General features: G+C 39.0%; 2 protein-coding genes across 3 annotated transcripts; both read right to left on the bottom strand.

Annotated features, from left to right (window-relative positions):
* Positions 1-5,343: 5,343 nt before the first annotated feature.
* LOC141013820 (cysteine-rich and transmembrane domain-containing protein 1-like) lies at positions 5,344-15,087 on the bottom strand. 2 transcript variants are annotated; one of them, XM_073487692.1, is made up of 3 exons: positions 14,939-15,087; positions 10,133-10,425; positions 5,344-6,388 (listed from the first exon to the last, which is right to left on the bottom strand). In XM_073487692.1, the coding sequence occupies exons 2-3, from the start codon at positions 10,404-10,406 to the stop codon at positions 6,285-6,287; spliced, it is 378 nt and encodes a 125-aa protein (XP_073343793.1). In that variant the 5' UTR covers positions 10,407-10,425; positions 14,939-15,087; the 3' UTR covers positions 5,344-6,284. The 2 variants fall into 2 exon arrangements, with proteins under 2 accessions (XP_073343793.1, XP_073343792.1); XM_073487691.1 differs by lacking the exon at positions 14,939-15,087 and adding an exon at positions 11,752-11,845.
* Positions 15,088-21,408: 6,321 nt separating this feature from the next.
* On the bottom strand, positions 21,409-25,542 carry eif4ebp3l (eukaryotic translation initiation factor 4E binding protein 3, like). The gene is made up of 3 exons (XM_073486674.1): positions 25,165-25,542; positions 23,094-23,270; positions 21,409-21,997 (listed from the first exon to the last, which is right to left on the bottom strand). Exons 1-3 carry the CDS (start codon positions 25,298-25,300, stop codon positions 21,969-21,971), a joined length of 342 nt encoding a protein of 113 aa, XP_073342775.1. The 5' UTR covers positions 25,301-25,542; the 3' UTR covers positions 21,409-21,968.
* Between the last annotated feature and the right edge of the window lie 2,026 nt (positions 25,543-27,568).

Here is a 27,568-nt window from a genome sequence, read left to right as displayed (position 1 = left end):
GTAGATGCCGTAGTTTTGTACGTTTCAGTCGCGGTAGAATTGTGAGACTTTCACCAAGGCACTTCTGTACAGAACGATCAAACACAACACTCACAGTCCAGAAAACATGCTAAGTTAGTATTTATTTTATTCTTTTTTATTTATTTATTCTTAGTACTATATGACAATCATGAATGAGTCACCAGTTCTATTCCAAATGAACATTAATGGATGAGTTTATTTTCTTTTGTAAAATATGTAAGAAATGTTCATTTTGTTTTTGTATTAATTTCAGTTTGCTGCCAGGGCAAATAATAGTCACTCTCAAAAAGAATAATTTATGTAATAAAGTGTTTTAAAAAAAAAAAACGGTTTATACTTTAAATAAAGTCTTTAAAACTGTGAAATCTGTTTTTTTCGAAATATATTTCGATGTACAGTGTATAGACCTACCTTTATGCAGCACAGTAGAATATTGTCCAGAATATCAAGTTTTATATTTCTAAGAGGAAGTGGCTTGTAATGTGCAAAATCTTTAGCTGGTCTTACTACTCTAGAGTTTTGTGGCACTCTAATATTCCATATCTACAATATCAATCCCCAGTTTGTTGTTTTTGACTGTTTTTTGTTTGGAAGCAGAGATATTTCTGTCCTAGATCCCAACAGCAGTAGCAGTAATGGATCCCTCTCACTGTGAAGAGACTCGTGCTGGATGTCATAATGTACCAAATCAGTATTATCAAAGGATGATTCTTATACATTCACTGAAACGAGACTCTTCTGAGAACCTTATCAATAAAACATAATTGTTTACTTCAACTGAGCGACGTGTAGTTCACTTTCATCTCATTTTTGTGTTTGAAGATTATTGATGTTCTTTTTCTGACACGCATTAACATTAGTTGCATTTCAACACAGTCTTTGGAGTGTTGTTGAAACAAGCAGGCTTTTTTTCCTTCTTTGTCAATTATGCATCAGCCTCACTGATAACGTAATCTAAAGAACGAATGCATAAAAGACACTGATGTCTTAATGGCGTGCCAGTGAACAACTGCACACAGCAACTCATTGATTACATTCTTGATCGCCAACTGATAAGGACCACATTTTTTTACACTGACTGTTCATCGATTCTGATGTGCTTTTAAGTAGCCATTACAATTACCCCTGTTAACTTAAGTGCTTACAGATAAACGTTATTTCCTGGGATCATTTCATTCTATTCTATTCACTTTGAGATGCCTCATCGCCTTCTCTACAGTGGTAGAAGAGGTTAAAGTGTGTTTAATCAATATTTTAATAGTGACAATGGATCAAATGGCTATCTATAATGAGAAAGGAGTTTTTTAGTGTAGAAACCCACTGTATACTACCTTTACCAACAAACAGTAGACAGACAATGTTAGCTGCTAACTAGCTGGTGAATATAGTGAAGCATTATAGCGGCTACAGATCCAGCCACAGTATATTTCCATAAGGAGCTAATAGAGACCATAATCACAGCTAGAAGGAGGCTGAATATTAGACTTACATTCACCAAGTGGACACAAACAGGATCCCAAATCATTTCTTAATGTTGCTCCCTTTCTCCTGGATGTGTAAAACAGTTTACTAACACACTAACACTGTGTAAAACAGTTACTAACACATGCTGTTTTAGCTTAAAAGGTGATAATTGTCTCAATGTTGTGTTCACAGCTCATTTCCGTTGCCCTGAGTGGGCAATTAAAATCAGCTATTGCTGGTTTAGTTAAAAGTGGTTATCAGTTACAAAACTAAAGTAGTACAGCAACAACAAAAACAATTAGATTAGCAAAAGCAGCAAGTTATTTTATTATGAAGAATGCTCCCTGTCAGTGTTAACATTTGAATCCCAATAACTTTAGGCTAATGTTGTAATAAGTCAAAGTGGGGTTATCATTTTCTACTTCTTCATATGCTGTTTGGTAGTTTAGGCTAATCTATTACGATGCATCATATTTAAAAATTGTTGTAGATCCAAATCTAAAAAGGAACTGGTGACACATGTTGGCGGCCATGTTGTGACCAACATCCTGCACTGGCAGCTGTGTTATAGATAGTTGAATGGATCCAGCCCGGCCATGGCAGCTCCAGTATACTGATCTATACTTTCTTTTAACCTCTCACACACCCACCACACCCCCACTAACACACACATGATCCAATGCCCCAAATAAACACAAATGACAAAGCCTTCCGTTTCATGGGAATAAATTATTTTAATGCAATATTCTCATCCAAAGCAAAAAGGCATCTGATAGATCATCTTCTGTTAAGTAACCACAACCCTTTTTCATATTTTCAGTTTTGTCAGCAAGGTATGCAATAGAAATAAAACTGGAATAATGCTTCATATCAAGATCGCTATGAAAAACAGAAAGATTTAAGCCATTGAATATAACATAAATCACTGTCTTCTTTAAAAATGCATTCCATGTACTGTCATGTGAATTCACTTGAACACAGCTTCTGTGCAAATGAAAGGGATGTATTTCCAGCAATTTAAGAACAAACTGTGGCTCATTAGCTGCCAGGGTCTTGTTGGACTTTTATTGATTCATGGGTAAGTAGTTGTCCTTGGCGATAGGAAGTAGCTGAAGCAGGGTCAGCTACCAATTATTTCACAGTGGGAGAAGTTGAACTACAGCAAAGCTACCCAAGGAAGAATTTTATTTTGGTTGAAGGATTGAGGAAGATTTATGTGCAGAAATGGAATTACAAAATACAAAATACTCTCTCAAAATACTGTCTTTTTTTTGTGTGTTTTTTAACGGCCAGCGTAAGGGAGGGTGAGGCGAGGTTCTGTTCTGTTGTTTGCAATCTGCACCGTCACCACAGGATGCCAGTAAATCCTACACATTGGACATTTACCTAAAACTACTTTGAAATAGTATTTCAAACTTCTTTGTAAAGAGTGATCAAATTGACAATGTAAATGTAATTCAAAATTATGACATAACATAATACAAAAAAAGTCCCATGCTTCCAAAAAATGACACTCATTTGAGTTCATTGCTAAAAGTGCCCAATTGTTCATACATGGACAGATCATACATAGACCAAAAAAATAAATAAATACCCCACTACTTATGGGAAAGTACAAGGAATGTCAACTTTAAGTGACTTTAACCTGAGAACTTGTCCTCAACACTATACAAAGGTTAAGTGTGTACCTGCCTGACAAATGCATTGCCCTTCCGTCACCGCAGTCAGGATGAAAAAAGGGGGGGCTGGAAGAGAAAGAACAAGAAGAGCTGACGAGCTAATGTAGACAAGAAGGAGAGAGAATGGAAGACAATTTAAAGAAAGCAATTAGTGATTCCATTTCTGAAATTGCATAAAACCAACAGGCCTGAACAAATACATCTCCCCTTCCTTATGTTGGTGATTAATTGTTCATCTGGAGGGCGGCAGTCAGAGCATTTAACCACCAGGTGCGGGGACTCCCAACAAAGGCGAGCGTGTTACCAAGGTGCCAAGGTGACCAGCTCCTGTTCAACAGATAAAGCTCACAGACTACTTATCATGAACTGAACTCTGATAATGACATAACAAAGAACTGGTTAATGATCAATGTTTAAATTTCAATGTCACTATCAAAATGACTCAAAGCTACAATCTTGACAGCAGAGCACTCCCCTTTGATCAGCCAGGCATATCAAAAGTCAGCCACAGGAGCAGTAATAGCTCACTGCTTGCTTTAATATATAAAGGTGTTAACTGTGTTCTCTGGAAGCCACGTGTTCTTTTTGCATATTCATTCTGAATATTTTACGATGACGTGTGCTTTTTGTTTCACAGCTTGTGCAACACTCTTTCCTGGGTGCACAGTTGGGAGGCGCAACAGCATTAAATGCACCTTTTATCTTAAACCTGGCTTGACTTCACACTTTTTAACACCCTTTTTTTTCTTTATCTCTCTACATACTTACAGATTTGTCATTTTTGCAGTCCTAGTTGCTGAACCAATTCATTAATGAATCAATTAGTCAACACAGACATAAATATTAATGGGCAACTATTTTGAGAATCAATTAATTGAAGCAGAAAAGACAAACATTTGATGGATCCAGAACCTCAATATTAGCCCCTTTTACACAGCCCGTTCATGGCGAGAGAGTGTGCCATTATTCCTGCTTGCTCTGTATGAAAGTTACAAGGATGGAACGGGGGTCATTGTTATTGTGCCTTTGAGCCAGCAGTGTAGCTACTAGCAGTGCCGAATCAACGTCTGTGTAAAGAGAGTGAGCCGGACATTTGTAAAGTAAGTAAAGTACATTTCCCCCCATCTCCAGTCGATTATCAAAATTAAAGTACATAAACACCCATCAATGGTCAGCCCTGCAGGTCGCTGCTGCAGTCAGATTGATGAATAGGAGTGATAAATCCACTTTTTATTCCTCAAAGTTTAAACATAATCTCTGAGCTCTTCTATTGTTGGTAAACGGTTCCTGATTATTTTTTTGCAATGTGCGGACAATTTTCTACTAAATGGGACTGCGGATTTTTGCTCAATTCATCTGACACTATCTTTCGAAAAACTTGGGTTCATGACCACAAATCCATTCACAGGTCTTCAACCTTACTATTGCCTGTCAGCAATTATTTAGATCAAAACATCAGCTGTCAACTATTACATGCTGCAATATTAGTCAGTATTATCTACACTGTAGTTATACTAGGTGTTGTACTAGGCGCACATCTTACATCTCTTTCTAGTAGCAATTCTAATTATAAATGTAAATACATATATAGTTGTCACACATGGCTTAATGCCATTATTCTTTATTTTATATATTATAACTTGCATATTTTATTTTTTTATTTCTTATTATCTTCCGTTTATATTTTTATTCATATCTATTACTCTTACTCATTCTCAAATACTCTCATATATAAGTATACCATGAAGCTTATTTACATGTTTGTTTTTTGCTGATGACAATGCAAAGCTTAAACAACAATCATAGTTTTCAGTTATCTTTATTTTCATAGATTTAAATGCACCTTAATTACATTTTTATTAATTAAAGTGAAAGATCAGAACAGTGTATCTATTCTGGGAAGTCGTGTGTGCCTGTGCGTGAGTACAGTACTCCCCTCTGTACTAGTGTAAGTATTAAGTAGCTTTTGTGAAACATTGTTATTGCATCAGGCAGGCAGCCATGTTGTAACCAACATCCTGCACCAGCAGCTGTGTTATAAATAGTCAAATGGATCCAGCCAGGACATGGCAGCTACAGTAAACTGATCTATACTCCCTGCTCTCTTTTAACCTCCCACACACCCCACTAACACACATGCTGCAATCCCCCAAATAAACACAAATGACAGAGCCCTCCATTTCATGGGAATAAATTATTTTAATGCAAGATTCTCATCCAAAGCAAAAAGGCATCTGACAGATCATTTGGTTTCTTCTGTTAGGCAATCACTACTTTTATCTTTCTTCATATTTTCAGTTTTATCTGCAAGTTACAATATGTAATAAAAATAAAACTGGAATAATTCTTCATATCAAGATCGCCATGAAAAAATGAAACATTGAGGCCATCAAGATGTTAACAGTAATCACACATAAATCACTGTCTTCTTTAAAAATGCATTCCATGTACTGTCATGTGATTTTACTTAAAGACAAACGTCGGCAAAAACAGCTTCTGTGCAAATGAAAGGGTTACATTTCAAGCATCAGCTTCTTAAGAGCGCCCTGTGGCTCATTGGCTGCCAGGGTCTCGGCGGACTTTGGGGCATGGAGTGTGCAGGATAAGGGGCTGTCCTTGGCAATGGGAAGAAGCAGAGCTGGGGGGGAGGGGGTTTGAGATGATTGAAAGGGCAGGCAGGAATTGTATCTTACAGAGGTAATCATCATAAAGTGCCAAAGAGCCTCACACAAGTTGTGCCTGAGATCAAAATACACTGTATGTGTGTATGTGTTACTGTGTATCTACCTTGGTGTGTGTGCGTCTGAGCATGTTGTGTGTTGGTGTGAGATTATATAAGGAGCCTGAGATTCAGGTTATGTATAGAAGCTCAGTTACAAGCTGCTACAGAGTAGCCCCCGGACAGGGTCAGTCTGTCAGTCAGTGTGGAGGGCTTCACATCAAGTCATCTGTATGGGATTGAAGCTTATAATTATAGACACGCTAAAGACATAAAGAGGAAATAGAAGGGTGGTTTCAAGGGAGTGCGAGGTTTAAGGCAGATGGGGGAGAGGGTGATGGGGGTCGAGGCACAGAAACAGGGGGTGAGTGGGTAATAGGAGTGTACAGTCGGGTAATACGTTATGTGAGCATGTCCCAGAGACAGCAGCAACACAGAGCTGTCCAGCAGGCTGTCAGGCACGTGTCTCCTGTGTCGTCTCTTCTCCTGTCCTCCACCACATACACTGGAGAGAGAAAATGACAAAGAAACATAGGATGAAAGAGTTGAGGCGGTGGTATACAGAAGAAGGGAGGACAAATTAAAAAAAGCAATTAGTGATTCCTTTTCTGAAATTGCATAGAACCAGAGATAATTCTCAGAATTACACCATCAAGTTTCAGCAGTGAGTTCAAGTGTAACCATGGCTGCTATGATTTTCCTCTAATTACGTTCATCATGGGAGGCACATCACCATGGTAATGCCATAGCAGCCCAGAGCCATTATCAGACAGCGTTCCAGTTGAGTAACATTAACACTGCTTTGAGGTATCATTAAACCAATGAAATGAGAGCTTTCAGAGCTACACACTCCCATGCGCCAACAAGGTACTTCCCTTTACTTCACCTTCAGTCAATATGTCTAAATGAGTCAGGTGAAAGGATGCAGTACCCATATGTGAACATTACCATCTGTTCAATAAAAAAATAATAAATAAAAAAACAAGACAAAAAACAGGCCTGAACAAATATATCTCCCCTTCCATGTGTTGGTGATTAATCATTCATGTGGAGGGACACTCTCATCTAGCCTTTAACAACCAGGTGCAGTGACTCATGACAAAGGTGACTGTGTTGCCAAGGTGACCAGTAGGGTTGGGCGACATGTAAAAATTTTCCAACCGGCCACCGTCAGCCAGTCGACCAGTGATTGCTGATATATTTGCACGTGGTTCAGTAGATAGAGTGGGTCCTCCACTAATCAGAAGGTGGGGGTTTAAATCCTCGGCCAACTAGATACTGAACCACAAATTGCTCCCAATGGTTGTTCCATTGGTGTGTGGCTGCGTATGTGACTGGGTGAGCATATCAGGGGGAGCTTTGGAGCGCTGTATCCCACCTGATGAGCAGGTTGAATGTGTGAAGTGTTGTAAAGTGCTTTGAGTGATTGGTAGACTCGGAAAGTGCTATATAAACACAGTTAATTGACCATTTTGGTGTGTGCAGCACACGTAGAGGGCAGGGAGTCCCTAATCCCTCAGTGATGACAAGACTGTGTCTTTAAAGTAATCAGGTTCCTTTCACTCACTTACTGCTAGTGAACCGACACATGAGCCACTGTTTGGTTCCAAAGTTTCTTTAAAACTTAACAAAACAGTCTCTGTTAGTCTTTTCACTGTTCTGAAATGTAAAAATGTGCATCTCCCTGCTGCCTCTCTCCTCTGTGGCTGGCATCTTAGTGCTATTGGGTTAGCTTGCAGAATGAGAGTCTGTCACTCTCAAACATTCTTTGGTGGCAGATCATTAAATAAAGTAACAAAAATCATCCAAAAAGAAAAAAACAACCAGCAAAAGCCAATATATTCGCCCAAGAATTTGCCCAACCCTACTGACCAGCTGTTCATTACATGGACTGAACTCTGATAATCATATGATAGAGTATTGGTTAATGATTGACAAATATCTAAAAGTGTCACCATCAAAATGACTCAATGGAAGGTTCTCAATAGCAGAGCAGTCTCCTTTGATCAGCCACTCTTATCTAAAGTCAGGGACGAGAGCAGTCACTCCTCACTACTTGCTTTAAAGTGGACCTATTATGCTAATTTACAGCTCTGTATTTTATTCTGGGACTCCACTAGAGTATCTCTGTATGATTCACAGTTCATACTAGGGTAACCATTGTGCAGTTGTATGCCTCCACCAACCAAGTTGTAGTTTACATCCATGATACTGTCCAGACTCATACAATATATATGACATGTATGAGTCCAGTGAACACTTTCCAGTGAGAAACATGCTGTCTTCAATTCATTTTACAAAGGAGTACAGAGGACTGGCATAAGCTTTGTCACATGATGCAACCTGAAACTCATTATCAGCAAAACCAATGAGCTTGTGATGGACTACAAAGCTTCAAATATGAATGTTATGCTGTTGAATAATGGCAAGAAAAATGTTTTTGCAGAATATATGAGCAATGTTTTATTACTCCGTTGTGCCCTTTCCATAATGTTGGCAGACATCTATGACAATCTGAGCCTGCAGTGGCAAAAACAAGCATTGTTAGTGAACGTACATTGACAGCACGATCGCCCTGAAGAATTACATTGCAGCCTGCTTTGCAGCTGCAGTGGTCTCGCTCAATACTGGACCAATTTCAAAAATTGTTGTCCCCATCAGTCACTTTGACACAAAAATAAGGTCCAGGTTCAGAAATACTGAAGTTACTCTTTTAACTTGGCTTGACTTCACACTTTTACTGATATGTTTGGCATTTTTGCAGTCTCAGTTGTTTAACTAATCATCTAATTTATTTATTAGTCAACAGACAACTACAATTCCTTAATCGTGGGCCACTATTTTGAGAATCATTTGAACATTTAAGTAATTTTTTGAGCAGAAAAACCTGATGGTTCAAGGCTCAACTATGAGGATTTTGTGCTTTTCCTTTTTTTACATTACAGTAAAGTGAATATCTTTGTGTTTTGGTCTGTTGGTCAGGCTAAGAAAGCAATTTAAAAACATCGCCTTGGGTTTTAAAATAATGTGACGGAGATTGGTTCCCACTTTATACGAATATACAAAACGTATATAACTTTATCTGGAAAATAAATGTCAGATTAATTGATAATGAGAATAAAATTGATCATTTAAACCTGTGCTTTTTTCTACTGTGACAAAATGTCTTCTGTAAAAACAGTCCAGTCTGACAGGGTGACTTTCTAGAGACTGCTCCAACCTGCAAGAGGGAAGCTTTGCACTGGTAGGCCAATTTTAAGTAGTACTGGAAGAAACATGAGTACAGCAAGAGGAAAAACCTCTATTTTGACAAATGTGATTTCAACAATGCAATAAAAATGTAAATTTTCATTGATTGTGGAAGAAATACACTGAAGAACTGCAATAGTTTTATTACGAATATTCATGTAAATATAACACCAAGTTCCAGATTTTGAGAGCAATATGTAAAGATCCCCTACTTTCTAAATTCTTCTTACTAATTTCCCACTGATTATTTAATGTGTGAATCTGTCACACAGCAAATGATTTCCACCACCTTTGTTCAGATTATCTTGTAGGAGAAATATCAGATAATGAAGAGAGCACAGCTCAGTTCTACTCTTTTAAAATAGTGCAAAGGCTGGTAGAGAAGCCAAAAACTGTACTCAAGTAAAAGCACTGCTACTTTTCAAACACAAGTACTCAGCCATAAATAAAGATGCAAGCAGATTAGCTAACTAGTGTGGTGCTAGCTTGGCTAAAACTGTCGGTCACATGACCCTCACCTTGCTGGTCAAAGTGGTCCATTTAGACTCTGTCCATACTGCTCTAGTCCCAGTCATCAGGCCTATTCAGTAGAACAATTACCTGGTTGCACACTAACAAATCAGATAAACAGGCTAGATGCAAAAAATCAATTTAGTCCAGGTGCAAAATGTAACAAAATGTGACAAAATGTGACAAAAGGGGAACATTTTGGTCAAAAGTATGGATTCCTTCTGAATTTATTGAGCCTTTACTACTTTTGTATACAATTTTTTCTACATATGGGACTGCTGATTTTTGCTAAACTCAACTGACACCATCCATGGAAAATTCTGGATTCAAGAGCACATTTCCTTTCACAAGTCTACTTTACTATTGCCTGTCAACATTTGTTTTGCAGGATAACCCTTCTCAAATCCTCGGTGGTCCACATTTCTGTTTTGACACGATTACTGAATACTGTACACATTTGCATCAATCTCTGTTGTGTATTACCACTCACCTGTGTTTTTGGGAGCTTCCCCATACATAGGCCCAGGAGGGGGTCCCCCCTGCCAGCCATACTGTGGTTGTCCAGGGTACCCTTGATAAGGAGGCTGTCCTGGGCCAGGATAAGGACCTCCAGGTCCCATTGGTCCGGGAGGGTAGTTAGGGTAAGCTGGATTTGGCTGTGCCATGTTCACCGGTGGAGGGTAACCCTGAGGTACGCCCTGGCCTGGGTAGCCAGGAGCTGAGGGGGCATTGTTTGTGTATGGAGGGGGCTGCTCAAAATTCATCTCTGGTTTGGAGAAAGGCCTAAATGACAAGAAAAAGCAGTGATGATGTAAAAAATGGCATTTTTCTCATTTTAAATAGTCTACTAAGTGTAACAACTACAATAAAGACAGACAGGGGGTGTACTGTATGTCCTATGTTTTCACCAATGCCAGTAGAGAATACAAAATAGTACAAGTCAATATTACAGTGCCACATGTCACATATTATAAATTGGTTTTCTTATTTTAGTGCAGACATACTTGTTGAAAGATATATAATACATAATGTACCACAATAAAATTCTGTAGTTAGAGATGGAAATGCATCTTAAAAAGAACAAGAACAACATGTGGTATTGTGTGGACCGTGGGAAAATGTGTGTGTGTGTCTGTGCATGTAATTCAGCCTCCAGAGTCACATTAGCTAACAAATTCCTATGAGTCCAGATACAAGAACACAACATTATCAGACAGGCAATAAAATGATGCAACAGTTTCCCAGGCCAAAAAGGGCATAGTGTGCGTCGTAATCATTCAACGCATCTTGCATCATTTAATGTCTTTGCGGCCTCATATGGCAACAACATAGCTTTCGCAGCCACACAGGAAATACATCATTTTATGGCTGAAGGCGTCTTATGAGTGAACGGTCAATACCAACCCACATCAGCCTTACCACAGATAAGTCCCATTATCTGACTGTTTAGCTACAGGCTTTACAAATGCTGTGAGAAGCTGGGTTCACAATGTACAGGGTGAGGCCAATCAATTGAACCATGGGAATGAGAAGGATAGACTGCAGTGGCTATAAAAGCCTGTAATGGCTGTATCTGTGCACTTGGTTTTCCTGTACTATCCACTGCAGCTCTGTAGCCTGGCAGCCTATGTTTACTTTCTGTACGTCTGGAGACATTGCAGGACTAATAGGTGTATAGACAGACACCCCATTGGACCTAATTAGGAAGAATCAGAACCACAACTGTGTCACACACACATAAGCAAACTTATGAACTGAGCCCAACTGGTAGCACAAAAAATATATAATTTACGGTGAAGTAAGAAAAAACTTGTTGCTACAAACTAAGGTTATATTTAGCCTCATAACACTGTTTAGAGTTCGGCTATTAAGCTAGCTTGGTATTAGCTTAACTTAAATGCTTTGCATTTAGTAGTAGCCTATTAATGGGCTATGAATATTAAGATCGTGAGTAATATTGGTACATTTTCACACCGGCATTACTACAGTTGGTAAGGCTATCAATATAATGTTTAAGAAAAACTAAAAGTTACTAACGTTCAGAAGTGTTATCTGCAGGCCAAAAGCCATTAACGTTATACCTATTACAGACGTGTGTGGACCACCAACCTTTGAATAAATAGCATCCTAGTGTGTGATAAAAAGTAGCAGTGTCTTTTTAGACAGAAGTTTCCGCCGTCCTCAGTGTTTATCGCTATTTTTGGCTGGCCCTTGTCAATGGAAACAAATGCGTATCCCGTTAGTGGGACCTGATGTCATTTGTAGGTTACGGCACGGGGGGGTACCTTGGGGGAGGGACATTCAGAGGGCAACTAAAGACGTGATTGGCTGCTGCGACAGCTCGCTGCTTATGGCGTCCAATCACAAGCCAGAGCGATGACCAGCGGGACGACAGGAGATAGCGATGATTCCTGATTATCTGATTTCATTCAAGATTGAATCGGTCTTCATCAGACTTTAATAAGCTCATGGAAACTGTTAAATACAATATAAATATGTTTAAATATTAACACATATTTGAAAGCTTTTGTTTAACAACATCATTCTGATTTTATTCACCATACAACAGCAGACCTGTTTGGGTAAGGTGTATTACTGGTTTTCTCCCAGCAGATGTCAGACTATTTCAAGTATATTCTTCTCAGATGTGCAGGTTGTTGCTGTTTTGCATTTTAACAAGCAATGCATTGTTTAACTTGGGTGGTTTTGTGTAGGCCAAGGTATTTGACATTTAATTTTTCTTTGGAAATGTACTTCATCACACCACATGTCACTCCAAATTGCTCTCAAAACCCAACATAGGAGGAGCACTTAAGTCACATGATTGCTTGTCCAGAGGAAGTGCTTAACAATTTTCACACTTGGTTTTCCCTTCTACTCGGAAACATCAGCATCACACATTCATAGTTTGTGTGAGACAAACACGGGAAGGAAGATTTAAGAAATTCTTCATCCTGATGCTGCCGCCTATCCGTTTTAATGTTTAACCCATTTAAAACGTGCAATAAATGTCTGTTATTAGCTGAGTGTCTGAAGGTCATATGTTCCACTCTAGACCTATTAAGTAAGAAGTTATCTCTTCCCGACAACTATAGGTCCTGATAGGGTCCGGGTCCACCACTACCCTCATGTTAGCCCCCATCACTGGATTTGCTCATGTAGAACAGCCATAACAAAGGAAAGTGGGCCAGATGGAAAACTGTATCTCTGCTAGGCCTCCCAGGATTCCTCAGTCACGTTGTTCATTTACACTATAAACATCCAAATAGCACTCCAACTCCTTTCTGCTCAGCCACTCCACCCACATCCAATCTCCTGCCTCTAATAAAGCAATGCAATAGCTGTAGCAGTAAACTGAATCGTGTCATGAGACATTTCCTGCACTGGTAGATAAAAAACTCATGCCAATGCATTAGTAACACTTGTTATCTGTGCTGGAAAAATCTACATTGTATTTATTGGGTTCAAAGTATAACAGCAATGGTTTTAATCTCGTGATCTATTAATAACATTAATAGGCTAACAAGTTTTATGGGGGGCTCTTGGGTAGGATCTCATATTAATTTCTAAATACAATCAAAGTGTAAGATGAATAAACCCAAAGGGAAATGTCTCAATTGCTACTTCCGGTTTTAACATCAGCACTAAGCTTCTGTGTGCAGTGCTTTTCATAAGATGGTTGGACGTCTCTTTACCTGAATGCGTCCTTAAAGCTACTGACAGATGGCAAGGCCTCTGTAACTATGGTTACCATGTTCCAGAAAGAGCACAGTGGTCCCTGATGATTTGTTTTTGTTGTACCTTTAGGCAACGAGAAGTGGTAAAATAACACAGTTATCAGATCTCTTGTTCTCACTGTTAACAGGAAGGCTTCTGTGATGGCTGTCGCACCTTTGTTTAGCTCATGTGTGACGAGAGAGTGTTACCTTACTGTCGGGAAAGGGTTTCTTTCAAAGGGAGCTTACAAATAAGTAATGTGACACCAATAAGGGTGTCTCCAGCATCAAACTTCACCTTGTAAGTCATTGAACGCATAGTCAGATTAAGATTTGATGAGAAGTGATTCACAGGTCTCGTCTCATATAAAGGCTACACAGTATTTGTGTATTTGTATTGTACAAGTGCATTCATTTGCATGTGTGTCATTTGTTTTTCCCCTGTCGGACTGTGTAAGCTAAGACGATGTTCCCACAACAGTATCATGGTGATAATACACAAACACACACATGGACAGAGCACCACACGTCTCTGAATCCATTAAATCCATCTGTACCTAATGGCAATATTGACATAAGAAGTGAAAGGGCGTAGTCAGTTCGCTAATGTGTGATTATGATAGGAGCATTAAACAACAATTACAATAAAAAAAACTCTAAACTGGTAAAAAAAAAATTAATTCAAATGATACCTCTGTAGGCTAAGAAAAGGACACAACAAGGCACATGATCAAGTTAATCTAAATTAAACTCTGATAAAACCGACTCAGTGGTGCTAGTGCAAACTGTGGGTAAGCTGATATACAGTAAATGCCAACGTTGTGGTTGTATAATACAAGTATAATAATGATACTGGGAGAACTATATAGAAGTGTAACGTCAATATTTAAAGGTAAGAGAAGAAATACTACACATTAACACAATAAAATATTTGTATCCCTAAATGTATGGCCTTAAAAGGCAGGTGTAAAGAACAAGGCTGTGTTGGCCTAGTTTAATGAGATAAAAGAGCTTCATTTAATTGAGACTGTGTTTACATGAGCCGAGCTTTACATGCAGCTGCGTAGCCTGGCAGTCTGTGTTTACTTTATCCACACCTGGAGACATCACAGGAACAATGGGTTTATAGGAAGCACCCCACCAGAGCCAACTATCTCACACAAACACATAGCTACATAGCCATGTCACGACAAACTGATTCCACAAAAAATGTACAATTTAAGGTACAGGAAGAAAAACCCTTGTTGCTTCAAGCTAAAATAACATATAGCATCACGATTTCACTAGCATTTAAGCTAGTTTGTTAGCTAAAATACCATATTAGCCTTCATACGTATTAGTGGCCTATGTATATTAACATTTGTAGTAGTAGCATACAGGTGTATTTTTTACATTATCAATTATTAATATAATGTTTAAGAAATATTAAAAGCTACTAACAAGGGAAGTGGCCCCTGCAGGCCGAAACCCACTACCGTAGCACTGTTCAGGTTTCAAGCCCCCCCCCCCCCAAGTTAATGATGACTCGGCTCCTAAACACATTAAAATAGAGAAGTTACGGACATGAGTGGACAACCTACCTTTAAATAAATAGTATCTTGGTGTGAGGTAAATAGCGGCGATGTCTGTTGAAAAAGAAACGTCTTCTGTCTCCAGTGTTTATCGCTATTTTTTATTTTATTTTACCGCAATAGGCGACCCTCTTGTCACCAGAAGCCCAGTGCGTATCGCGGTTTGCGGGACGTGATGTCATTTGTAAGCTACAGCAAGGGGAGTGCTGAGAGGGCAGCTAAAGCCGTGATTGGCTGCTGCGGCTGCCCGCTGAGAGGGCGTCCAATCACAAGCCACAGCGATGACCAGAGGGACGTCAGGGGAAAGCGTTGACTCGTGATCATCTGACTTGATAAAAGATTGAATAGGCCTACATCACCCCGGCAATCAGGAAATACATAGGAGGGGGGAGGGTAGCTCAGATGGGTGACCAATAAACTGAGATGAGTGACCAATAAACGTTAATCAATAATTATTGACCGTATTTGTTTCGCCCTTTGATTTCAGATATATAATGAGCTTATGGAAACTTTTAGCTAATAAACACATAAATGTGTAAAACAATTAACAGACATTTTGGAGATCTTGTTTAATACATCATTGTGTTTTTATCCACCACACAAACAGCAGACCTGTTCGGGTGTATTACTGATTTTCTCCCAGCAGATGTCAGTCTCTTCCCAGTCTAGTCTTCTCTTACGTGTGAGCTGTTGCTGTTCTGCCTTTTAAAGGGCGACGGGCTGTGTAAATGTTGTGTTATTAGGTATTTGACATTTGTTGTGTTTTAGTTTTGATATGGTAATGTAATTATCAGCAACACATGCCGCTCAAAGAAGGCCCTCCACTGTAGATCCAGCACACGAGGAGCACTTAAGTTACCTGATTTAAAAAATATATAGTTTTTAACTGTTTTGCTTATCTTTTTCTGTCAACCAAAACACTTACAAGACTGGAATAGTTTTCTTAGAAAGAGTATTACAATAACAATGGTACAAAGCTTTGTTGAGGAAGGTTCAGCTTTCATTTAAATGACAGTTTAAAACAAAGGAGACTGAATACCTTTTAACTAATGAAGTCATTGGCAATTATTGGGTCTATAAGGTCCAAACACTATGTCTGAGCAATTTTAAGATTTGTTTTTCACAGAAGACTAGCCTATATCTGAGTGAGCCTGCTCGGTTTCTGTTATGACAAGACAGAGCTATGGCTCTGGGGCCTCTCTGCACATGTCGAGCTTTAACTCAGTGTCAGTGTCAGTGCTCTTTTTTAGATGAGCAGCGACGGGACACCTCACAGACAGGGTGAAGCGCACGTGCACACATATATGGTGCAAATACATATGCAGCACATAAAAGCCAGTGGTGGAAGAATAGTAAAAGTAGCAATACCACAGTTCAAAAATACTCCATTACAAACAAAAGTCATGCATTCACAATGTTAAAAAAAGTGTTATCAGCAGAATATACCACAAGTATCAACTGCTCATTATACTGCAGAATGACATATGTAAGTGTTAAATAATTATATAATATTTGATAATAATCGGGCTTCAGCTGCTTTAACACTTTACAAGTGTCGTATTCTATGAGATCAAGATAAAATTTGTCTGCATATCATTAATCTGTAAAGTATAAAGTCACTACAGCTGTCAGATGAACACACCCATGCATGTAACGTGCACACATACAAGGAGTGATATAGCTGGTAGACAGGGCTGTGAAACTTCGTTTCAGTTCCTCCATCAGACATGACATTACATGACTTCAGTATGAATATAGTAGCATAGCAGCAGCGAGCCGACATGACAGCTGCCACTGACTGCGGAACTTAAAAGGAAATGGTCTCTATTCTGCAAGGTGATACCAGAGTGTGAAACAACATGTGATGAGACTTGCACAATGAGTATGTACAATAGGCAGCTTATGTAAACAGACAGAGTTGTAGACCAGTGGTGGACCCCCCCCCCCCCCCCCCCCCCAAAAAAAAAGGACCTGACCTTTGACATATGCAGTACATGGTAAACTCTGTAACAGCAGAGTACAGAGATCTAAATTATACATGATGTTGGTGAAATGCACTATTGCTGGGGACATAGTGTATCATGCAATAGCCTTGCAGCTGCTTACCGTACACAGTAAGTAGGATTTAGGGGGATCCACTGGCAGAAATGGAATATAGTATTCATAATTATGATTTCATTACTGCACCTGAAAATAAGAACTGCTGAGTTGTCATTAATTTAGAATGAACCTTTTATATCTACAGAGGGAGAAGGCTGAAGAAAGAAATTGTCACGGTGGCGAAGCTGCAAATCTTACTCGGATTGGCTAGGACTTGTTGCTTTAGTTAGGTTTAGGCATGAGGTGTGAGATTGGCACATTAACCACTTTGTTAATGTTAGGAAAACATCATGGTTTGGCTTATAATACCGGTTTTGGTCGTGGATTGAGATGGTCTGGCTTCCCATGAAAAATAGTCGCTTTGGGTTGCATGAAAATGGCTGGAAATATCCCCAGGTGTCCTTCGAACTGCGGTCGGCTGGTTGGCAGCCATCCCCCTCCACCTACTGATGTGGAAGGTGGCTAATAAGCATTTAATGTGAATGTGATATGCCACAGCTGGTACAAATGTCAACCCTGGACGTATCTTGGCAACTCGGCTGTTCCATCGGCCAAATACATGGTAAATCTGTGTATTCTGCGTTTTCATTCTAAATATATTTGTTGCTAAGTGAACAAAGCCAAGGTTTGTTTTCAACCTAGCTTAAGCTCTGCTGACAGTTCAAAAGTGTTTCTTCTTCTTTTGATTTTCTACACTTCCAAACCTTCAATACACAGTCCTATGTTGCAAACCTCATCTACAGGAGCTGAACAGGTTGAACCAACATTGAACATACTTGTATATGAATCTAGTATAATCTAAAGAGAAGCTTGTGTCTTTCACTTTAATTTCATTCCTAGATCACAGCAGTGATCTAGGAATTGAATATTATTTTATTGGGTGTAAACAGACTCAACAAAAGTGACTCTTTTAAAGAGTTGGCTGAATTCTTGCAATGTAAATGTTTAAATAAATGTAATGTAAATCTAAAGTTTGAGAATGTGTGTGCATACATGAGGCAAACATGCGGCCCACTTCAGTCCCTGTCCCCTCCCTGCCATGATAGATGTGATCAAGCAGGTTGTGTGTTACAGTGTCTGTTTACATCGTCACCCTGGCAATTCAGCCTGAGCCTGTACCAAAGGCTTCGACGGGAGCAGGATGACAAAAATAGAGCCTCGCCTACCAGTCAAGCTACCCTTCTTACAGTGGAAAGTGTAGGGGGAGCAGGGGGGAAGGAGATGAAGACAGAGGATATTTTGTTTATGGAAAAGGGCAATGGAGCAAGTTAACTAGAGTTCACTGAAACTGGGAGGCTGGTCGTCTGGAGTGGAGTGGTTTACAGTGCAACAAGGCTGTTTTTTTTTTCAACACAACATTACATGGATGCATGGCAATCAAACCATTGATTGGCTTTATATGAGAAGCAAGAAACTTGTGTCAGATTTACACATTTATGGTCACTATTTGGATTCAGTGTAATCTGTGTGATGTAGTTAAACAGCACTATGTACTCTTTTAACAATATAGAGGCTTATATAATGCATCACTTGTCTAGACAATAAAATAAGCCTTGTGAAATACTTGTTTTGTTGCAAACACTTGACTCAGTGATGCATACCATGTCCAGATAGTTATTGACATGCTCATGTGTCAATGTCACATGCTCACTGAAAAAATGTACTAGCAAGGACCTCCTATTGTGGCCAATACATTACCTCTAGATACATTTCTTGTTGTAATCCCATTCATAAATTCAAGGTTAATTAAAAACGAAAGATTACTATGTGTTGGAAATCGTTTGCATGTGTGATTTGAAGTTGCAGTGACTTTTACTTGACGTTAACATCAAATTTATGTGGCCAGTAATCATGTTGCATATGACAAATGAGGAGTGAATTTGTGTATTATTTTCAGTATCATATCTCCATGTCTGCCAGACAGGACAGCTCTTAAAACTACATGACTGGATCATGTGGCGCTCCTCCTAGTCACCTGGCACCTGGCCTTCTTCTCACGTGTTCCTAGCACAAACACACACACACACACACACAAACACACTTGTTCAAACAGTACATGCAGGTCAGTATGCACGTTTTACAAAAACAGCCCAGTGCACACAAACTTTCAACTGATTATTACCCTGATTTTTGGCAAAAAGTTATCTTATCGTTCTGTACTTCTGTTGGACCCATGTCGGTCTGGTGTTTGCAGTAGGGCACAGTCACACTATGGCTCACAGCAGGTTAACTTTGCATCTAAGAATTGAGACTGACCAAATACTGAGCACATGGTAAACCTGCTCCGAGTTTTATTATTTAAAATAAAGTCAATAAATCAGAGCCTCCTGTCCAAAAATCAGTAATTAGCTTTAATGCAATTCAAAGTTGTTGTCACATCTGCAAGGCCATGGGATAAGAACAGCTGTGCAGACTGACCCACATCATTAACTTACATGACGCAGAGGGACCTGCTTATCTGTTCTCTCTTCAATGCTGAAGATATACCTTGACATGTCACCAGTGCTGAAAAAGTATTTATTGTGGCCATATTCGCCTCAGCACAAGCCATACAGTATATCCTCAGTAAATCCACAATTACATATTTGAGATGACTGCCTGGTCAAATACCAGCAGGTGTCACACCCCACATGCCACCCCTACATTACAGAGTGGTTTTAATATGTCTGGCCTTTGGGCTGCAGCTGCCCTCATTCCTTAGGAGCAGGCCTACTCCTGCATTCAGCTCCCTTAATCTACAGATAAGTGTCAAAGAGAGGCAGGCATACTGTATGTAGACCTGACCCTGTGGATAGAGTGAGAGGCTTAATACACAGTGCACATGGGTCGCCTTCAGCCTGTTTGAATTCACTGAACAAATCTGAAAAGGTTCGCCTTTAGCTACATCTTTATTAACGAGACGTATGTGTTTAACTAGTCGATTATGTCTGGATTAAGATGGCCGTGTGCTAAGATAATTTACTGTTCAATATTCTATCTTGAGCAACTTAAAGTTATGATTAAGTTTGATCTCAATGCTAATAACTCAGCCGGAGGCAACTATTTAATAATTGTAATCAATTCAACACAGTCTGGCTGTGTTAGGGCAGTGCACACACAGATACCACTCCATACATAGATGGTTATACAACACATGAACTGCTTAACCTGTAGGTTTGTTGTACAATAAGCAGACATGAACAGACATTAAGCACAGACTTGCCCTGTATGCTCTTATAAGACATATGCATAGAGCTTCAAATGCCAAAGTTAAATGTCATGAAAGACGGACACTTAAAACTTCAGATTCACTTGAGGGAAACTCTTAAATCTTATGAAAATAAAACAAATAGGCTAAGTAAATTACGCTTTTTTTCCCACTATAAATATGTAATCAGTGTTCAGTGTTAAATTGGTACATGGTTGAGCTCCTTGACAACATGCAGTTGTATGAGGCAAGAAAATATTCCATAATGTAATAGTTTTTATTAGACTTTAGACTACAGATACTGTCAATGACACTCGTCACTGGAGTAAAAAGATTCCGATATGGATGAATGGGTCAATATTCTTCATATACTGTTTACTATCCAAAATGACAATAGTACAATGAAACAGTTAACTTCACTGGGCATTTTAATTATCATAAATAACCTAAAAAAAAGTACATCTACATATTATAGTATGTACATAAATACATTTGACACCATTTCTATATCACCCCAAACTTCTTTTTCTGCATTATAATCTGTAAAAGAAAACAAAAACAGTTTTCATATCGGACAACATATACGCTGCTACGATATACGCAATAGGCAAATATCAGCCAACCAATATATCGGTAGGCTCTAGTCGTGAACATTACTTAATATAGAATGTGTTATACATTTAAAGGGTATCTCCATCAATGTTCCACATTCAAGTCAGTCACAGGTCTTGGGGAATACTATTGTATATGTGAAAAGTAGTATAATTAATATATATAATAATATTTGTGGCTCCAGAGGAAGCTGCATGTAATCTAATAAGTTCCCTCCAGTGATTTCACTGTGGCTGAGGTGCATTGTGGGTAATGTAGGCAACAGATTTTGAAAAGTAGTCCACTGGTCTACCACTGCACTCCTACAAAACTGTTGAACTCATTCTGGACAGTTTAAAAATATCACCTTTTTTATTCCATGCATTCTTCCTTCTTTTCAAAACCTGCCTTCAACACTGCCGACAATGCAACCGAGTGACATCACTGGAGGCAGTTTATCTGATTACATGCAGCTTCCTCGAAAGCCACAAACGGCTTAATACTATTTTTTTCACATAGGCAGTAGTACTCCCCAAGACCTGTAAACACAATAAAAATGTGTAAATTTGGCAGAGAAAAAATAAAACAAACACACAATTGCTGACTGTTGGAACAGCCTTTATTTGAAATTATTCACATTTCATCTCTCTTCCATACAAAACAGTAGGAGCTGATTTTCAGTAGGCCCCGACCCCAATTATTAGGAGACGCGTGTTTGCCTATCGCAAAAAAAGTTAGCCGTCCTTGTTTCAGGGGAAATACAACAAAACATAACTGATGCCTGCAGTGAAAATCTCTACATGTCGTAATGTAATCATCTCATATTCCCCAACTTAAAAATAGGCTACATAGTACAATTTTCTTATTTACAAAAGATAAAAAAAAGCTAAATCAAAACGGATTTTTTCAAATCCTGCTGCAGCTCTGAAGTGAGTGAGCAACCAAATCAACCCATTAATACCATTTCTTTGCTTAACATACTTTTTTAGGATCAAAAACATCCTATAGTTTTCTAACTTTTCCATTCTTTTTGGTTCCTCACAAAAAGCTTTTTATTTAAAAAAAAAGGTGAAAAAAAGCTTTATATGTAATGCATTACAGTCAGTAATGACCTTGGAGGTGTTTTAACTAATAACTCTCCACAGGAGGTAGTACTGGAGCTCAGATGTCCATCTCAAACTGGTTGTCATCTGTTGAAAAAGGGAGAGAAGAAACCGTTCAAAGATTAAAAACGAAGATATTTGACCATCAGCTGGCAGCAAACATTTTGTATTTGCAACCTAAGCACAACCACACCTTAACGGACAACAGAGAACACACAGTACAGACTTTATCAACTGTAACTGTCAAGAGGACAAACAAAACAGACTATAAAAGGGTGTAGCTCACAAATCCAAACCCCCTGAAATGTCCTGTGTTTACCAACCCAGACAAGGGGGACAGAGGAAAAAAGGGGGTCATCCTTAATCCCTTTGGTCTTTGGTTTGACAGAAGGAATGGAGAGAGACAGATTGATGGTTGGATGTATTTCGCTCAATAATAAATAGCTGTCTCAACTTGCCCATGAGCCCAAAACTTGGGTCAGGCTGCCCCACAAGAGAATCCCTGCCAAAATGAGCTCTTTTATCTCCAACAAGTCAATATATCCTCTGGAGAGGGCCATCAGAAGTACAGAGACGTCAGTAAAATCGTATCGTTGCTACATTACCGTTATTGATATCTTTCAGCCCTCAACAACAAACTAACAGTAACAGCCTGAAAATAAGAGAAAGCCTATCTTATGCAGTATGAAATATATAGTAATCATTGAGTACTAAGCCTAGTACTGGCCTAGTTTTGAAAGCCTGTTATGTCCATGAAGGCATGGCCCCTGAAAGACTAAACTAGCACATGGCGATAATGACTGATCACTCCTGACCCAGTCCTCGACACAGCACAACTGCTGTGCTGCAAAAATGTAGGCATAGCACTGCAGAGACACATGCTGCACCCATCTGCCGCATTAGCACATGTTGAATACTCATGACGACTCAATGTGGAAAACAAAAGGGTTGCAAGTTCATGGGAACAGCATAGTAAGAAGGAAATATGCAATATGTGTAGTTCTGTTATTAGATCAGGCTAAAAAAATGTGCATTGTGAGGGATATTTTGAATTTAAAAAAACAAAATATCTGTTTTGTATGTGTTATGGTACAGATGTCTATATGTGTTCACATACATTAAGGAGTGTGTATAAAACTAGTCAAGCTAAGAAAAAACAAGAACTAAGTACTGGTGTGTTTACCTGCAATGTCTTTCTCTTCCTCCTCTGCCTCTTCTTTGAGATCCTGCAATTTGCCCATGGGGTGTGTAGCAGGTACTGTTACCCCTGGGATCTGGGGCAGACAGCATGGAGGGGTCCGGGCGAGAGGGGAGTTTCGACAATCCAACAGAAACTTCCTGTCATAGATGATGCGGGTACCTGTGTTTGAAAAAGAGAGCGAGAAAAAGAAAGAAAATCTGATGTTTGATCTGCATTTAACAAACATTAGATTTGACTTCCTAAAAGGACGTGGAGTAACAGATAACAGATCAAATGCTGAAATATCACAATCAAAATAGGCCGAGTTGGATCTATGAATCTCTGCAAAGTGCGACTCTGCAGAGTTAAATATCATTACCCTCTACAGGAGGGGATTTTAGGGGGGAGAGGAGGGTTCAGTGTGCGCGCAGATGGGAGGGATGAAGGCTGTCGCTGCAGTGAGTTCTAGGAAATCAGAGCACAAAACATTCTGTCTTTGAAGTCAGGGAGAGACTGAAATAAGATTAAAGCCACATGTTTTTATCTTTGGGTAAAAGCTTTAACATTGACAGCCGAAGGAACAAGCCTAGGTATGTAATCAACTCAAGGGTGGCTTTTCTCAAGTTATCCAAAAAAGCATGTATTACGTTGCTCACCATTTGGACTTAGGCCAACCCCATACACAAACAGTATCATAAAGGCTGTCTTGTGATAAGTTTGATCAGGACATGGCTGAGTCAAGGAGTGTTCTGCTGATATTTTTATTGGAGTTTGAACTGTTATGTACAGTATCTGCTTCACCCCTCGACAAGGGAAAACATGTTATGTAATAACTGCAGTTCATCCTGGACAAAGGGAACCAAAGCAGAGGGGGGAGAGAAAGAAGTGGGGTGAGGAAGGGGGGCTGGAATGCATGCTTTAACGCAAGCAATGCATTGCAAGGCTGCGTTAGAGTACGGGGCAGTTATGTAAAACATGGGGGCAACACATGGCATGAAACCAGTAGAGTGAACTGTGCTACACTTCAAGTGGAATAAAAGTCAAAACTGTGTTGCAGCTTCTTATGTTGTGTTTATCAATGCTGTCAATTTGTGGCACAGATAAACAAACATATTGCTCATACTCCCAATGCATTAGACAGTTCCTCTCCCTCCTCCTCTCAGCTTGTACAGAATGTTCTCTACAGTTCCTGAAATGCATGGCAGAGAGTAGCGGGGATAGGACGGCCTCCAACTCCTCCACCAATGCAGAGGCCAATCACTTGGCTGCTCTGGCAGCTGGTCACATACACCCTTCTTCAAATCCCAAGTCACGGGGTTAGACGGCTCTTGTTGTGTTTAGCCTTCAGTGTTTTTGTGCAGCAGCAAGTGACTGACTGTGTGCTCAGATCTCAGTGTGTGAGAAGTGTCAAATAAAAACATTTTAATTTGAAATTTGCATGCTCAATATTCATGTGTGTGTGTATATATATATATATATATATATATATATATATATATATATATATATATATATATATATATATATAGATATAGATATAGATATAGATATTTCAAGATACATGGCTATGTTACTATGTAGTATTGTTTTGATTGTAAAAAGTAATTTAAAACAATCCTGACTAGACTCCACACTACTTATAGTGGAAAAGTACTGTGATTTTGGTTCACTTGGTTTACTTTGCCCAATCATCAAACGACAGCAAACTTGTTGACAACAGAAGGGCTGCAGCCAAGTGCCAACGTGAGCAACAAAGCATTTATCCAAGTGTATCCTATTTTTGTTTCACAATTGCTTGCATTTTAATGGGATTGGTCAATTATTAGTTCGAGCTCAATTACATTTTTAATAAAAACTTTTGTCAGCTGTTTTATCCATGTGTGTATTGTTCGCAGCTTCTCGCGAGAACTTGTTTAGCTACATATTTGCACGTATGCACAAAAACTGTTACAAAAACTGTGCTTTAGCAAGCTAACTTTCTCTGCCAAGTGTTTTAGAAAACAAAAACCAGACTAAATATGCTTAGACAGAGAAAGCGTAGCACTCGGAAGGTGTGTGTTTCCACAGTTCTTACCTCCAGGCGTGGTGGAGAAGAGTGTTCCTCCGGGTGTCTGGCTGTAACAGTCGGGTAGCTGGGACCAGTCCTTCAGGGTGAGCACCTTGGTCGGGATGGGGCAGCTTTTCACTTCTTTTGCGGCGGCGGTCGACATGCTAGCTTCTGCGTAGCTGCTGCTGCTGCGGGTGGAGGGGTACTGGTGTTTTTAAAAGTCCTCAAACTCGCTTTGTAACACTCGCTCACAGCCTTCAACAACGAAAAATGGCTTCCAAGTTGTGAGTGCTTTACAACTAATGTAAAAGTTTCACAACTTTAACTTGTAAAGTGGAAAGTGTTGCAAACACAAAGGTGGGGGCTCCGTGGTGTCCGTCTCTACAAGTAGCTACCATGTGCTGTACATGTAGGTCGTGGCTGGATGGTAATGTGTAGCACCGCAGCTGCAGCAGCCACTCGTGATGTTTTTGTGCAAGAGCGATGAGACACGTGGTGGGGCAATGGCCTTGTGGGCCGAATGTTTTCTGATACAGGACAGTCTGTGGGGGCGGTGACAGTGTAAAAAAAAAAGTTATGAGACAAAAAGTGGTAATTATGAGAAAAAATAATAATAATGAAATAAAAAGTTAGAATTATGAGAGTAAAATCATAACTATGAGATTAAAAAGTCAAAATTATGATATAAAAAGTCATTAGCATTAAATAAATATAAAACATTTGAGATATGTCATAATCGTTAAAGAAGTCAACCTTTATCTCACAATTTCCACTATTAAATGCATATTTATGACTTTTTGTCTCATGACTTTTTTCTCATAATTTCGGTTTTTATCTCATAATTATTACTTTTTCTCAGGATATCAACTTTCTATGTCATTACATCGCATCACATGATCAAGGTTACGTTTTCATAATTGTTCTTTTCTTTAACTGGCAGAAATAGGTTTCCTTTATTATGATGAGATGCACACAAACATTTTCTAGACCCGATTAAATGAGATTTTTCACTACATGAGAAAAATAATCTATAGTTTAAGAATAAGAAAACACTGCATTTATGAAGCTAAACAAGGAGGTTGCACTATAAAACCAATGTAATACTAAATTGATCTTTGGGTGAATGGGTTAAAATTGAAATCTACGGGTTTCAGAGTGGGGTCAACATGGACATCATAAGAAAATTGCCGTCCAGGGCTTCTCTGGTTCACAAAACACGCGCACCTCCACCTCGTGGACTCACTCGACGACAGTGCCCCCTGCTGGCGTCTCAATGTGTGGAACAGTGTGCACGTTTCTCACGCAGAGCAAACCACAGCTGCACATCGATTGCAACACCATCAATAGATGTATTTTTCTAGCCTGTAGTAAGTGCCTGTTTTGATATAATGAGGTGATGCACTGTATTATTTATAAAGTCTATAATATGCTAAGCAATTCAGTGTTGTTGTTTTTCTAAATTATTATTTGTGTTATTATTTGTCAGTTTTTGGTTGCATTAAATGTATTACTTTGAACCTTATTTTTACGTGATTCCCTTACCCTTGTCGTGGTTGGTCTTGACAAGGGGTAAAAAAAGAAAAGAAAGAAGCAGCCTAATTAAAAAAACAAAGAATGGATACACAGACCCAAGCTGTGCAGATACTGCCTGTGGAGTTGTTCTATATGGTACAGAAATATTAGTGTCTTGACAGTGAATATAAAATGAGGAGCAAGTCACACTTTCAGTTCCTTGCTTGTTTCCTATGAGGAAGTTAGACTCCTATTTCCCAACCACTTGAGGGCGACATCGATAGGAATACAGTGGGGGCACTGTTTACAGGTCTATGCATGTGACATATGAATACAGTGGGATGTACTGTATATAATTTTTTTATGAACAAACTGGCCTTATATACTGAGATTGAAATTACTGTATCAGAGGTGTGAGTGAATACAATTATCTATGTATAGGGTAATATCTTTTTTTTTTTTTCTTCAGATGTAATCAGTATTGTGTTTTTTCCAATATACAAGTAATCAGTGTCAACATCCGAGAACAGAGGCTGCATGCAGGTTTCTGAGGCCACATGCTTTTCCGGTACACACTGTCCTGAGGCTGATACACACAAGATTTTATCAATTCAAATAAAGTTCCTCCTAGCCAACTGTAGGCACTGATAGGCACTTATTAACATACATTAACCACAGACTTTTCTTGTTTGCTCTTACAAAATACATGCATGGGGCTATAGATAGAGTTCGCGTCATGAAACAGGAGCATTTGAAACTTCAAATTCAGTTCAGAGAAACTCCTTTTATGAATATAGTGAAAACATTTAGTAAATAAGTATATAAGGCCTTTATTGAATATGTGAATATTAACATAATTCAATGGTTTTGTTTCACTTAAGATCAACCTATGGATAGTAAGAATAAGACCACCTTAAAT

Source organism: Pagrus major, chromosome 18 (genome assembly GCF_040436345.1).
Source record: "Pagrus major chromosome 18, Pma_NU_1.0".
NCBI classification, from domain to species: domain Eukaryota; kingdom Metazoa; phylum Chordata; class Actinopteri; order Spariformes; family Sparidae; genus Pagrus; species Pagrus major.
This window is presented reverse-complemented; position numbering and strand designations above follow the sequence as displayed.

What these genes read in the sequence shown, in the direction of transcription:
- LOC141013820 (XM_073487691.1), bottom strand. An exon ending in GGAAGCTCCCAAAAACACAG is followed by an intron (nt 6,389 to 10,132) that starts GTGAGTGGTAAT and finishes TTCTCTCTCCAG; the next exon opens with TGTATGTGGTGGAGGACAGG.
- eif4ebp3l (XM_073486674.1), bottom strand. Translation starts at nt 25,300, where the DNA reads ATGTCGACCGCCGCCGCAAAAGAAGTGAAAAGCTGCCCCATCCCGACC. An exon ending in CTTCTCCACCACGCCTGGAG is followed by an intron (nt 23,271 to 25,164) that starts GTAAGAACTGTG and finishes TTTCAAACACAG; the next exon opens with GTACCCGCATCATCTATGAC. An exon ending in GGAAGAGAAAGACATTGCAG is followed by an intron (nt 21,998 to 23,093) that starts GTAAACACACCA and finishes CTTTTTCAACAG; the next exon opens with ATGACAACCAGTTTGAGATG.